General features: G+C 38.4%; 1 protein-coding gene across 1 annotated transcript in view; it reads right to left on the bottom strand.

Annotated features, from left to right (window-relative positions):
- ppfia4 (PTPRF interacting protein alpha 4) overlaps positions 1-15,973 on the bottom strand; it is a 219,228-nt gene that overhangs the window by 25,869 nt on the left and 177,386 nt on the right. Inside the window, exons 20-25 of the mRNA XM_059950617.1 lie at positions 12,794-12,875; positions 10,569-10,769; positions 8,091-8,153; positions 7,309-7,311; positions 6,297-6,338; positions 112-290 (exon numbers count right to left, since the gene is read on the bottom strand). Of these exons, the coding sequence (XP_059806600.1) occupies positions 112-290; positions 6,297-6,338; positions 7,309-7,311; positions 8,091-8,153; positions 10,569-10,769; positions 12,794-12,875 (570 nt within the window). The remainder of the gene's footprint in view (positions 1-111; positions 291-6,296; positions 6,339-7,308; positions 7,312-8,090; positions 8,154-10,568; positions 10,770-12,793; positions 12,876-15,973) is intronic.

Raw genomic sequence — 15,973 nt, 5'->3', positions numbered from 1 at the left:
TTTTACTTACCAACTTAATTGTATTTTGTAATTGTATTCTAATTGTATTTAGAATTTGATGGCTCTATTATGCAATGACTACGAATAATACAGTAAAGCACCAAAGCTTACCGATGAAAGCTATCAACCATCTTCAAATGCATTCGCAGGTCTTTCTTGGTTAAATGGTCAAGCATTCTTGCATCCACTAAGCACTCCATGAAATAGCTACGATATTGAGGCAATCCAAGACTGGGGAGCCATTCATTACCAATCCATTCATGGTTCATATCTCCATAAGCCAGAGTCTGGTAAGAGGTACAATACAGAATTAGCCACTTATGGTGGAACCATACTGAGCCTCTCATATGAGAATGGCAGCCTTAATTCTCTCAGTCACATACACAAATCCATGTTAAATTAATATATAAAGAAGTAACTAGATTAAGGAAGGATCCAGGTTCATGTATCTATTCATAAGCAAGATTTGAAAATAGCCAGCCTCTACTAATTCATATTTGTATGAAATGATTGAAGAACATAATTCAAGCTTATTGAGGAAGTCTGAGTAGAGTAATATACCCTGTTACTGAGCATAAATACAGAGAGGGCCATAAGACATAGGAGCAGAATGAGGCCATTTGGCCCACTGAGTCTGCCATCAGGGCTGATTTATTATCCCTCTCAGCCCCATTCTCCTGCCTTCTCCCTGCAACATTTGACACCATTAATAATCAAGAACCTATCAACCTTCGCTTTACATATACCCAATGACTTAGCCTCCACAACTTCCTGTGGTAAATAATTCCACAGATTCGCTACCCTCTGTTTAAAAAGATATCCCTTCTCATCTCTTTTCCATATTGACGTCCCTCTATTCTGAGGCTGTACCCTTTGGAACTACAGTCCTCCCTCTATAAGACACATCTTCTCAACATTTGGGCTTTTCAATATTTGATGGGTTTCAATGAGATACTCCTCATTCTTCTAAATTCCAGTGAGTACAGGCCCATCAGCACTTACCTTGTTCAGCAGCCTCAGTTGCAGCACTTTGTCAAAGGCCTTCTGAAAATCCAAGTACACAACATCCTATGACACTCCTTTGTCTATCCTGCCTGTTATTTGTCAGGCAAGATATCCCCTTAAGGAAACCAAGCTGACTTTGCCTGTTTTATCATGTGCCTCCAAGTACCACAAAATTTCATCCTTAATAATGGACTCCAACATCCTGCCAACCATTGAAGTCAGGATAACTGGTCTATAATTTCCTTTCTTCAGCCTCCCTCACTTCTTTAAGAGTGGAGTGACATTTACCATTTTCCAGTCCTCCAGAACCATTCCAGAATCTAGTGATTCTTGAAAGAGCATTACTAAGGCCTTCAAAATATATTCAGCTACCTCTTTCAGAACCCTGGGGTGTATTCCATCTGGTCCAGGTGACTCATCTACCTTCAGACCTTTCAGCTTCCCAAGTACTTTCTCCTTAGTAAAAGCAATTACATTCACTTCTGTCTCCTGACAGCCTTGAATTTCTGGCATCCTGCTAGTGTCTTCTACAGTGAAGACTTACACAAAATATGTATTAAGTTTATCTGCCATTTCTTTGTCGTCTGTTACTATCTCTCTATACAAAATTATGAGGGGTATCGATCGGGTAAATGTAAGCAGGCTTTTTCTACTGAGGTTGGGTTGGACTACAACCAGAGGTCATGGGTCAAGGGTGAAAGGTGAAATGTTTAAGGGAAACATGAGGAGAAACTTCTTCACTCAGAGGGTTGTGAGAGTGTAGAATTACCTGCCAGCACAAGTGGTGCATGCAAACTCGATTTCAAAGTTTAAAGTAAAAATTATTATTGGAGTACTGCATGTCACCACATACAACCCTGAGATTCTTTTTCCTGCAGGCATACTTAGCAAATCTATAGAAACTGTAAACAAGATCAATGAACAACAAACTGTGCAAATGCAAAGTAGGCAGTTTAAGTGGTTTTGACATGGACTAGATGGGCCAAAGGGCCTGTTTCTATGCTGTACTTTTCTCTAACTCTATGAATCTCCAGCATCATTTTCCAGTCCAATATCCACTCTTGTTTCTCTTTGACTCTTTATATATCTGGAAAAACTTTTGGTATTCTTTTTACATTATTGGTTACTTCACCTTTGTATTTAATCTTTTCTCTCTGCATGGCTTTTTAAATTGTTTTCTGTTGTCTCTCTTTTTCTTTTATACTGTCTTTGACTTCTGTTATCAGCCATGGCTGTCTCATCTTCCCTTTAGATTACTTCTTCTTCGGGATCAATCTATCTTGGACTTCCAAATTGCTTCCAGAAATTCAAATAATTGCTTTTCTGCCATCAGTGTCCCTTTCCAGTGAATTTTGGTCAGCTCCCCTCTCCTGCCTCTGTAATTCACTTTACTCCACTATAATACTGATATGTCTGACTTTAGCTTCTGCCTCTCAAACTGTAGGGTGAACTCTATATTATGCCCAGTGCCTCTTAAGTGTTCCTCTACCTTAAGCTCACTAATCATATCGAGCTTATTACACAACACTTTATTACACAATCCAGAATTGACCTTCCCCTAGTGTGCTAAACCACAAGCTACTCCTAAAAAGGCATCTTGTAAACATCGTAGAAATTCCATTTCTTGGGATCCAGCACCAACCTGATTGTATCAACCTACATGCATATTGAAATCCCCTATAACTATCATAACATTGCCTTTTGATATGCCGTGTACAGTACCTATAAAACATATACATCCCCCCTTGGAAGTTTTCATGTTTTATTGCTTTACAGCATTGAATCACAATGGATTTAATTTGGCTTTTTTGACACTGATCAACTGAAAACACTCGATTCAAAGTGAAAACAAATTTCTACAAATTTATTACAATTACTAAACAAAATAATTGATTGCTTAATTACTCACCTTCTTCAAGTCAGTGTTTAGTAGATACACCTTTGGTGACAATTACAGCCTTGAGTCCGTATGGATTAGTTTCCATCAGCTTTGCACATTGGGACACTGCAATTTTTCCCCTATTCTTCTTTACGAAAAAAGCTCAAGCTCTGTCAGATTGCATGGGGATTGTGAGTGAACAGCCCTTTACAAATTCAGTCACAAATTCTCAGTTGGATTGAGGTCTGGACTCTGACACTCCAGGACATTAACTTTGTTGTTCTTAAGCCACCTGTGTAGCTTTGGCTTCATGCTTGGGATCATTGTCTTGCTGGAAAACAAATCTTCTCCCAAGCTGTAGTTCTCTTGCAGGCTGCATCAGGTTTTCCTCCAAGATTTCCCTGTATTTTGCTGTATTTAATTTATCCTCCACCTTCACAAACCTTCCAAAGCCTGCTGCAGTAAAGCATCCCCACAACATGATGCAGTCACCACCATGCTTCATGGTAGGGATGCTGTGTTTTTGATTATGTGCAGTGTTTAGTCTGATGCCCAAAAAAGCTCAATTTTGATTTTATTGGCCCATAGAACCTCCTTCCAGCTGACTTCAGAGTCTCCCATATGCCATCTGGCAAACTCTGGTAGAGATTTCATGTGAGTTTTTCTCAACAGTGGCTTTCACTTTGCTGCTCTCCCAAAAAGCTCCAATGGTGAAGCACCTGAGGAACAGTTGTATGTTCAGTCCTTCCATCTCAGCTACTGAAGCTTGTAACTCCTCCAGAGCTGTCATCGGTCTCTTGTGGTTCCTTCAATAGTGCCCTTATTGCACAGTCTCTCAGTTTCTGAGGACAGCCTGCTCTGGCAGGTTTACAGCTGTGCCATATTCTTTCCATTTCTTGATGATTGACTGAACTGTACTCCGAGGGATATTCAGTGGCTTGGAAATTTCCTTGTATCCTTCTCCTGACTTGTATTTTTTAATAACCTTTTCCCAGAGTTGCTTGGAGTGTTCTTTTGTTGTTGCCAGGATGCTGATCTTCCAGATACAGGTGTATTTTTACTACAATCAATTGAAACACCTTGACTGCACACAGGTTTATGTATAGCTAGGACACTTTAACTAATCATGTGATTTCTAAAACTAATTGGCTGCACCAGTGATGGTTTGGTGTGTCATATTAAAGAGGGAGAATATTTATACTATCATTTTGTGTCTTACATTTGTAATTAATTTAAATCACTTTGTTGAGATCTGTTTTCACTTTGATACGAACGAGTCTTTTTCTGTTTATTAGTATCAAAAAAGCCAAATCAAATCCACTGTGATTCAATATTGTAAAACAATAAAACATGAAAACTTCTGGGGGCGGGGGTGAAAACTTTATATTAGGCACTGTATATAACTTCCATCAGAGTCTTTGTACCCTTGCATTTTCTTTACTCCACTCACAAAGGTTCTAAACATCTTCTGATCTTTTAATAGATGCCTTTAAATGTAATGAACTAACAATGAAATTACTGGTAAAATTTAAAAAATAGCACTCACAATAACTTGTGTGTAGTAACAAGTAACATGCTGGATTTGCTCAAAAAAGCAAACTAAATGGAACAGCAGGCAGATGAGTATATAAATTGAATCTGAAAGCCAGGCTGTAAGAGCTGCTTCCATCCTCTTGGATTCCCTCCAAATGTTTAATACAACATTTTATTATGGTAAATGGTTGAAGTATTTGAAATCTTGAAGCTCTAACCAAGCCAATAGTTATAGACTGCATTTAGTGCATGAGTTCCTCTGACTCTCAACACAGGTACTCCCAGGGATGTGTCCTGAGTCCCCTTTACATCTATGACTATGTTGCCACACACAGCTCCAATCTGCTGAACAAATTCGCAGATAACTTGACATTGATCAGCCTCATTTCTAGCGGTGACGAGATAGCCTCAGAGGAGAGATTGACACCCTGACACAGTGGTGCAAAGATAACAACCTCTCCCTTGATGTCCAAAAAACAAACGAGCTGATCATGGATTACAGGAGGAATGGAGACAGGCTCACCCCAATCAATATCAATGGGACTGCAGTTGAGAGGGGGAGTAGTTTCAGGTTCCTAGGTATACACATCACCTGGACTGTACACACCGGCTGTGTGGCAATAAAAGCACACAGTGTTTCTTCCGCCTCAGGCGACTGATGAAATTTGGCATGAGCCCCCAAACCCTCAACATCTTCTACAGGGGCACCATTGAGAGCATCTTGACTGGCTGTATCACCACCAGGTATGGGAACTGCACCAACCTTGATTGCTGGGCACTGCAGAGAGTGGTAGGACAGCTCAGTGCATCTGTGGATGTGAACTTCCCTCCACTGAGGATATCTACAGCAGCAGGTGCTTAAAGAAGGCCTGGAAGATCAGCAGGGAAACCAGTCACCCGAACCATAAACTTTTTCAGCGGCTTCCATCTGGCAAATGGTACCTCAGTATTAAAGCCAGCACCAACAGGCTAAAGGACAGCCTCTTTCTACAAACCATTAAATTCACATTTCTGTACATTGCGATAGAATCATAACACAAAAATTTTTATTCCCTCACATTGTAGGGTGGATGGAAGATTTAAATAAATTCAAATTATCCCTACATAGGATTCAAAACTTGTTGGTAAAAGAGTTGTTCCACGTGTAAAGACTAGTTCTGGAATCAAGGGCAAAAACAATGTAAAAACAAGCAGGTCAAATTCAACCAACACAACAGCTCAAAAGGTGCAAGTCAACATTTTGAGTTAAAGCCCTATATTATATTATGACCATGAGAAGGGTCCAAAATGTCAACCCATAGCTCTTGCCTCCACAGATGTTGCTTTATCCATTGAGTTCTTCCTGAATTCTGCGTTTTGGTCTGTATGTGATCTCTCCTGAAGGCTCTTCCTTTGAAGTTTGATTCACAGATTCTAGCTCATTAACACTAATCCAACCACCCATTTGTCATATTCAAGGATAGAAAACAACTGTCAGCAAGATATTCTATTATATATATTTCACTCAAACTGCAATATTTCATCCTTGTCAGCATCGCAACTTAATTTGCCAGTAGAAACCAAGTATAAAGATAAATAACTTCTCTGTTTTCCCTTATTTGCCTGATAATACAGTTATGAAAATCAAATAAATCTAAGAGGTCTCCACAATTCTATTGTGCATTTGGGTTCCATGTACTTTAATCCCTCAAAACCTAAAGTTCTGAGTTTTCAGATTGTGGCTACAAGGTACATTTAAAGATCTAAGTACTGAGAGCTTGCATTTGGAAATTATGGGGAGGGGAATGGATGGGGGATTGAATTGTTGAGTTGACAGTTCAGAAAATTTTGTTTTATATATAGTACAGTAGTTACAAATAAACCTGAAATTTACTCAAATATTTAGTACACTCACCTGAGCCCAACTGCCCTCCTCATTCTCCTAATAGTTTAGCAAGTTAGTAAACGTATTAGCAGAAAAATAGAAAGTAAAAAAAAATTGATTAGTTCGACCAAAACGAATTCCTAGGCTAGAACATTATTTCACCTCATGAGCACTTTTTGCATGACAGATAACAAAAGTTAATGTAGATTGGAAAGTTCAGCAATTCGATTAGTCAAACTTCATTGTAATAAACTGTACAGATAGTAACAGTGCCTGGATAACCGCAGTTCAAAAACTGTCACATTTCCATTATATAGCAAATTTAATACAAACAGACAAGAAAATTGCATCTCACTTGGGTTGACATAATTGCCTATATTTCAATAAAGGAGACATAATCAGGCCAATCACTGGAAATCCATGGGCTGAGAGGACAGCATTCTTTTGTTATTGCATCTGAGTACTGGTCTAATAATATCATATATTCATCAATTAGGATTAAAGAGGTCATTCTTATACAGATAGAACATTGGCTCAGGAACAGAAACAGAGATTGGTGGTGAGTAGCTGTTTATCAATACATAGTAGTATCGCCGGGGTTAAAATCACTTAACTTTAGAAAACAACTAATAGCATACAGTCTGATTTATTAAAACATTAAAATTTATAATAATTGTAAAAGGTGTTCAGTTCAGTGCGTATAATTGTAGTTAAATTTATATTGCTAAAGCTCATTTGATGCAGCAATACAGATATGGTAAATAATTGAGACCCTTACTCAGTCAATATAATCAGAGCTTGATTTATTGTCGACATTAGAACCTCAAAGAGAATAGAGATTGCCTAAATATATTCAATGACTTTCTTTGCTGAAAATCTGTATCAAACATATTGATATAAATGTATTAAGCACTTTGTTTAAAGTAACATTGACTAAATAATGTCCCCTTATTTCTTTAATCTGTAACAATTAATTATGCCAAAAACACTGAGTCTGCAAATAAATATGCATAGCACGTAGTGAAACTTTCTGTGTGATCACAGTAAAGTAAATTATGACTCCAGACAGCCAAGTGCAGCATGGAAGGCTATAATCTTAAAATGCTCATAGTGGGAAGCTTCATTTCCAAACAACACACACAAAATGCTGGTGGAACACAGCAGGCCAGGCAGCATCTATAGGAAGAAGCATTGTTGACGTTTTGGGCCGAGACCCTTCGTCAGGACTAACTGAAAGGAGAGATACTAAGAGATCTTAAAGTAGTGGGGGGAGGGGGAAATGCGAAATGATAGGAAAAGACCGGAGGGGGTGGGATGAAGCTAAGAGCTGGAAAGGTGATTGGCGAAAGTTACACAGAGCTGGAGAAGGGAAAGGATCATGGGACGGGAGGCCTTGGGAGAAAGAAAGGGGGAGGGGGAGCACCAGAGGGAGATGGAGAACTCCACTCCCCGTCTAATAACTATCAATAATGTTTTTAGTGAGATGTTTTCCTATGTGAGAAAAGCTCACCACCATAAAGATTATTGTCACTTGCAGACATTTTCATTTAATCTATGGTGTTTACTGTATTTCTAAGATTCATTCTACTCCCACTGTGAATACCAGGACTTTCCAAGTTACAAAATACTTCACAAATGGGAGAAGATGCCTCAACACTAAACAAGTCAAATTTATATTAGCAAGAAGTAATCAGTCTTTTTTTGGTGATAAATAACAAGCAGATAAAAAGACCAGAGGTTGAAAAGAGTTAAATGAAAATGATCACAAAGACACAGAAATGCAATGAAGTTGGACAGGGAGAGACTAACCGTTTTTGTTGAAGCCGCCAGGTTTTCCATTTCCTCATGAGTCACCCAGACATTTCCAGAAGACTATGTAAAAGGCCCAGAGAGCACAAGGACAGTCCAGTAAGCAGTTTAGAGAAGAACAGCATTATACAAAAGAATGAAGTAAGAGAAAGTTAATTGAAAATACACTTTACATATATGGTTAGTACCATAATAAATAGCACATAATTTTGTAAGTTAAGCACTTTGGAAACCCATTCACATTCAGTTACTTTTGTAACAGGGGAAAATAACTGGAGAATTTGGACTTCAGACTTCAGCAGTAAGAATCCTTCATGATTCCTGCAAAAGATCCGCTTTCGCTGGCTGGAATGATCAGATCTCTTACTTCCCCAAATGGTGTGTCCACAGCTCCAAATCCACCACTACATTTCAAAGGAGGTTCCCTAAAGCAACTTAGTAAGATGAACAACTGTTGTGATTAATACTTATAATCAGATTGACAGGAATGGGAAAACCTTATACAATCACCAGCCAGCTAGGAACAACAGGATAAAAAGCTGTCAGAATGTTCTGCATTGAAAGGAAAGGGAAACTTGCGAATTAGTCTTAGGATAGCACGTGTTTTTTTAAAATAAATTCCATTCTCTTCTTTTGATCCTTCAATGCTGTAGAAGTGTAGCAGTGAATGCAGAAGTCAGCAGAACTGCCTCTCTTTGAAGCCTGCTTCCAACTTACTGCTAATATATCGATTCTCTAAGTGTAGGCTGTGCTTTTCCTCTGCCTTGTTTCTATTCTCAGCTTTAAGGTTGCATTAGAAGTCAGCTTTTCACTTATGCAGAACAAGGGTGCCTTGTTCAAACGGAATCACACTGGTAAACATACGAGATTTTTACTTTGTGTGTCTGGTTGGCAAGTAGTAAGAAACAAAGCAGATCAGAAATCAGCAGTTCTGCCCATTTTATTTTCTGATAACACAACCCAATTCAGAAATTCACCTTCTAACTGGTACATTTCCAATATCGGGTTTATAAAAGTTTTCTGTTGAATGACAGGTTCAGTAAATACTGCTCCACATGACATGCCTGCATTGCTTGTAGCAACTCTGTTTTGTAGCACGGATTTGTCTCCAGGGTTAACCTTCCACCAATGTGCACTTCATAACGCAGAGCTCAAGCTGAACTTATTTTGACAAGTAAATCCATGCAACTCATATCAGCGAAATGGTGCACAGGGCTTTAACATTACCCTTCTGACTGCAGTAGATGAATAGACATTGCAGCAAGAGAATACGATATCAATACGTAATCTCATTTTTAGAACTCAGTGTATATCTTTGAAAGGAAGGAGTCATTTAAAACTGCTGATTTCACTTTAATTTCAAGTATTACATGTTTTTATGTCTCTTCTCAAAGATAAAGCTCTTTAATATATCATAAATTGAAGCACTTGTAGTCAGTGTAATGCAAGGATGACAACATGAACCACAAACTGAATGGAGCACTTTACATCATCTTGCCACAATGAAATCACTCCATTAATTTCATATTTCATCAGTAAGTTTCAGTTGGTGGAGTTATTCAGTTTATTTCCATTTATTAAGAAATAAGATATCAATCATATAAAGGATTACTCTATCTACAAACGTTTGTATAAAAATATTGATAATCAGTTACAATGGTTTAAGATATTTTGAATACAGTTGAAAATATATCAAAGAATTAGAGACACTTCATTGACAAATACTCAGCAATTGCTATTTTTTATTTAATAGGTGGTTTGGTAAGTGATAAAGAAGCTGAGCACGTGTTGATTAAAATTCTTTTGATATCAGCAGTATACTCACTTCATAACCTTTCCTTAGTTATCTCAGTTGCATTTACTATTTCCCTGACTACTGAAGCCACCACACAATTATTCAATATCTTTTGAACTGCCATATACTTATGACATCACATTATGTGCATTGCAGTTTCTGTGAACTGAAAGTCTGTGGGATCTTGGATTTCACTATAAGTATACTTTCAGTTATGTTAGTCAGCACACTTCATTTCTCCACTGCCACCATATCTGTGCAAGCAGATCTATTCACCACTGTTAAATGAACATGGAAAAGACAAGCAAAGGTCACCATCACCATTTCCACATCGCTGCAGCACATTGGTTTTCAGTCACATATGGTTAATTAATGAGAAGTACTTACAATAAAAATCAGCAATTTCAATAATAGTAAATGGGAAGCTACAGAATGTTTGAACTCCTATCAGCTAGCAGTTGGATTTGTTAGTCTCTTATTTGCTACTGCAAATCTTAAATCCTTAAAGGACACAAATTTTGCTCTTCTTACACCGGCACAGACCGCTTAGAGCAAGATTCCAATGTCCCTGTTCAGGTCGGGGACCTGCAGATTATGTTAACTCTCCCCACTCCATTTTGTCAAGCATGCTTTCAAACATTTGTAGAGATATATTCAAAGTAGGTATAATGCCATTGCCTTACCGTTCTAGATGTTGGTGGTGCTGATGGACTCGTTAATGACACCATCTCCTGTATTGCCAGGCGGAGCTTCAGTCGATGAAGTGGATTGCTGATCCCAATCTCCCGCTGGATTTCTGTGTCAGACAAAGCCGACATGATAGCGCCACTCTTCACATTGGCTCGGCAGGCTGCAACATACCAGGCTGGCATTCCTACCCACAGCTGTTCAGTGTTGCAGCAAAGAAAGAAATGCTTAAATTATTTCTCATTCACTTTCCTTCTTTAAATAAAACTGTGTTCTATTCTACTACAACCTGATTATGCTGAAAACCTGGTAGATTGCTGTTGTGGAGGATATCTTGATATTGCAGAAAACCAAATTACATGAAACTGAATACCAAGAAGAGCACATTTCTCAAGCCCTTCTGTCTAAACAATTCTGTTCAGTTCTGCTAAGTTGCTGATTGCTGGCACCTGAGGATTTACCTAGCCAACAGGCAACAGTCAACAAGAAATCTATCAATCTCAGCCCACAGCATAGAAAATCGATACCTGCCTGTGTTTCCTAATTACTGTTTAACATACTCTAATCTGGGTGAAATTATGTCAGCACAGCAAGACTTTACCATAGTAAAGACATTGCAATTTCCATCTTCACATCAAATATTTTTAAATGTAAAGTTCTCTCTCGAACAACACAAAGTAAAACGGAAAGGAAAATGAAAAATGTAATTTGCAGAATTGCCACACCATGAAACTGAAGTTTCAGATTTCAGATTTCTGGTGAACTACAAAATACTCAAAAATGACAATAATTTACCTTTGTAATTCATCTTTATCACAGAGAGAAAAAAAACATGAAGGTGCAAGGAGGCGCATAGCAAATAGGAAAAAGAGATTAAGGAGGTGACTTACTTGGACTTTTTAAAAGAAAGATGACAACCTTGAGATTTACAGGGATTTCCAGAACATGGAATAATGCAAAAATAGAAGCAGAAGTGCAGTTTTCGTTAGGTTGGGGAAGGGGATGGTTATAAGGGGTAAGATCTGAACAACTTAAATGCAAGGATATCAATTATTGATCTGTGGCATCAAGTGAGAAAAACAAAAAAAAAGCAAGTGTACAAAATAGGGAACAGCAAGATGGTTTTTGCAGGAGTTTGTGGTGTATAGAACATGGGAGGGTCACTAGGAAAATATCTAAATAATGGAACAAGTGATGTCAGTGGTGGACCATCTGACATGTAATGCTGATAGATAATAATGAAGTAATCTCTATAAGAACATAGAATCCAAAATAAAATTTGGGGACAAGATTAAGAAACTGAAAATAATGTGATTTGTTTTGAGACCATGTCTAGGGATGAAGACAAAGTTACAACCGGGAATGTGGAGATTGTGATGGAAGTGGAAGGCAACATCTACAGTCTTTCCAGGGTTTAGCTCTGGAAAATTAAGCCTATTGCAAAACTCAATAATCAAAAGATAATGTTAAATCATATAAATATCAGAACCTGAAAAGATAGTAGAAAGATAAAGACGATAAAATCTGCAGATGTTGGAAATCCAAGATGTTGAAGGAACTCAGCAGGCCAGGCAGCATCTAAGGAAAGACTAAACAATCACTGTTTCAGGCCTAGACCCTAGACATCAGGACTGGTGTATGGTCTCAGCCCAAAATGTTGACAGTTTACTCTTTCCCATAAGTGCTACCTGGCCTGTTGAGTTCCTCCAGTATTTTGTGTGTATTAGTGAAAAGATAAATTTGGGTGCCATTGGTGCACATATAGTAACAGTCTCCATATTTGCAAATTATGCCAACATGGAGCAACGTTCAAATAAGAAAGAGGAAATATCATTGTTAGATCTTTGGAGAAAACAAGAGGATTAATTGCAAGTAGGAAGACAAGCTATTTTGTGGATGTCCGGGCCACAGTTAATTCACGAAGCATAAATATCTGACAGTGGTTTAGAAAACAAGGCAAGATCAATTTTTTTTTTCTTTTAGCTCATTTCAAACTCCACTATAGTTTTCAGAATGCCAGTCACATTCATAATCTCAAAATGCTAACAAGGAAAGTGAGCTTTTCCAAATAATTAAAGATTTGTATAACATAGTTAGAATCATTACTATAAAAGTGAAGCTATGTATATGAGGGTTGAGAGATGTGAAATGAATATGAAGCAGTAACACACTTCTGTTCTTAATTTTAGTACAGTAGTCCGATTCCTTTGTTTGTATTTACCTCTAGCCATGACACAACTGTTGGTCCATCCCACTGTGCAAACGGCATTCCTTTCCGCCGAGCATCCTCCAGTAGTTCATGCCTGGAAATAATTAAAATGAAGTTCAGCTTTTGTGTATGTGTTTTTTGTTGCTTAATGCCTCAGCAAATGCAAAGTGCTGAATTTAATTCTGGTTGGAAATACCGGAACAAAGTGACAAGATATTAATAATTCATTTGCAAAGGGGAAAGCTCCAGCTTGATCTTTAATTATTCTGCCAGAAGATAACTCTCCATGTAAAATGAGCTGATTGTGTTTAACCTGATTAACTATTGCACCTCACACAAGCAGCAACTATTGGTGAATGCATAATTTTCAAAAGAGCCTTAGTTGCAGAAACAGCTTGTGAGCCAACTGGGCCATGAGATCTGACCAGAGTACAAAGCTGCTTCTCCACAGGCCCAGTCCCAATATTGTCCCAAAGGGATTTGACAACTTATACTTCCAAAAACATTCCCAGTTTTCTTTTAAATGTCTCTATTTGATTAAAATAATTTTTAAACATTGAAAAGATCTATGAAGTTACAAATGGACTCAAAATCATTAGACATGATAATTAACTAAAACACAAATATAAAATGGAGTATATAAAAGTAAAGAGACAAAATCATTTTCATGAACATCAGCAATCCCAGTCAAATGGGCTGGTGCTAGATACTTCAGCTATGGTTGTGCAGATTCAAGGGGCCAGATAAGAAGTGCACCCAGCTACTCAGTTCAAAGGAACGGAAAAGGTATGGATTAAATAGAACATCTGCCATGGACTGAATGGTCAGGTGAGCCTCACTGGACCTCCAAGATGATCTGTACTTTCACTCTGTAGTACACTTGAATGGAGCTCTGCTGACCTGTACAATCCAGCCAATGGTATACTCACACTCCATTCTGTCATTGACATAAGACAACAATAAACCTAGCCCTTCATCTTACCCTATTCCCATGCATGCTTTAACTCTGAACCAAAGTACAAGTTATTTGGAGATGAAACTGCCTTGAATGAACAGAGTATTCCCAATACTCTTCTCTGTGAAGATGCAAAAAACTTATTGCCCTAAAATGCAGATTGTTAATTGCTGAAACAGAATATAATTCTGCAAATGTAAAAACAACCCTAAATCTCCAGACATTCTTGTAAGTGCCCTTCAGCGCAGTAAATAATATACAAGTTAACATTATGTTTTTCTTCTAAAGTTTGAAGTTCAAAGTAAATTTATAATCAAAGTAAAAATGCTTTTACATATACATCATCAAATACTACTCTGGGATTCATTTTCTTGCAGAACAAAGAAATGAAAAACTACATACAAAGACAGCCAAGCAGTCAATGTCCAAAAGAATGAAATTGTGCAAATAGAAATAAAAATAATGCTGAATAAATAAGTAAATAAATAATACTGAGAACACGAGTTGTAGAGTTCTGGAAAGTGAGCCCATGGGTTGTGGAATCATTTCAGCATAACCCACACTCTTCAGGAACCTGATGGCTGGACAGTAACTGGTCCTGAACCTCAGAGGGTGGGAACTTAGGCTTTTGTTCCTCCTTCCTGATGGCAAAATCGAGAAGACAGCATGGCCTGATTGATGATGGATGCTGCTTTTTTGTGACAGCGCGACTTATTACAAAGAAGAATCTCAGTTCTAATAATTATTTAGGAACTGAATAACACCCCAAAATATTTAGGAATGTTCCATGGAAACAAGTGAAACCAAGTGACATAGGTGAGAAGAGAGCTTCATTTCCAGGTGAGCTCAATGCCTTCTAAGCTCGCTTTTACTGTCAATACATGGAGAAACCTACACAAACTCCAACAGCCCTGATGACCCTGTGATTTCAGTCTCTGAGGCTGACGTAAAAGTACCCTTTAGGAGGGTGAATCAATGGGAAGTATCCAGCACAGAAAGGGTATCTAGCTGAGTACTAAAGACCTGTGCTGGAGTGTTCACTGAGATGCTTAACCCCTCACTTCAGCAGTCTGAGGTACCAACTGGCTTCAAGCAGGCTCCAATTATACTGGTGCCTAAGAAGAACGTTATAACTTGCCTCAATGTCTATCAGCCAGTAGCACTTAGATCCGTTGTGAAGAAATGCTTTGAGAGGTTGGTGATGAAACATATCTATTCCTACCTGAGAAACAACTTGGATACACTCTAATTTGTTTACCGGCACAACAGGTCCACAGCAGATGCCACCGCTTGGCTCTTCACTCAACCCTTGACAGCAAAGAGATGCTCTTTATGAACTACAGCTCATCTGGTCAGCAAATATGATGCATACAGTACATTAGGATATTCTTTATTGACTACTGCTTAGCATCGAATAAAATCATCCCTCAAAACTACTCAATAAGCTTCAAGACTTTGGCCTCAATACCTCCTTGAGTAATTACATCCTGAATTTCCTCATTTACAGACGCCAGTCAGTTCAGTTTGGCAACAATCTCCTTCACATTCTCCATTTGCACAGGTTCTTATTCCCCTGCTCTACTCACTTTATAATTATGACTGTGTTTGTAGCTAAGTAATGCCATATTTAAGTTTGCTGATGACATCAGTGTCATTGGCCAAATCAAAGGTCATGAAGAATCAGCTTATAGGAGGGAGACTGAAACACCGTCTGAGCGGTGCCACAACAACAACCTCTTACTCAATGTCAGCGAGACCAAGGAGCTGAATATTGACTTCAGGAGGAGAAAACCTGAGCCAGTCCTCATCGAAGGATCAGAGGTGGTCAGCAACTTTAAATTCCTCAGTGATACCATTTCAGAGGATCTGGCCTGGGTTTAGCACACAAGTGCAATTGTGAAGAAAGTACAACAGTACCATGGAAATTTGCAAAGATACTGTATGACATCTGAAACGTTGACAAACACATACGTACAGGCTGCATCATGACCTGGTATGGAAACGCCAAAGCCCAGGAATGGAAAATCCTACAAAAAGCAGTGGATACAGCCCAGTCCATCACAGGTAAAGCACTCCACCATTGAGCATATCTACATGGATGGCTGTTGCGGGAAAGACTTCTCACTGCTGCTACAAGAGCCTCATGACCCAAACTACCAGGTTCAGGAACAGTTATTACTCCTCAAACATCAGGTGCATAACCAGTGGGGATAACTTCATTTGCCCCGTCACCAAAC

Source organism: Hypanus sabinus, chromosome 25 (assembly GCF_030144855.1).
Source record: "Hypanus sabinus isolate sHypSab1 chromosome 25, sHypSab1.hap1, whole genome shotgun sequence".
Taxonomy (NCBI): Eukaryota; Metazoa; Chordata; class Chondrichthyes; order Myliobatiformes; family Dasyatidae; genus Hypanus; species Hypanus sabinus.
The sequence above is the reverse complement of the archived record's forward strand: the minus strand, read 5'-3'. Positions and strand labels throughout refer to the sequence as shown.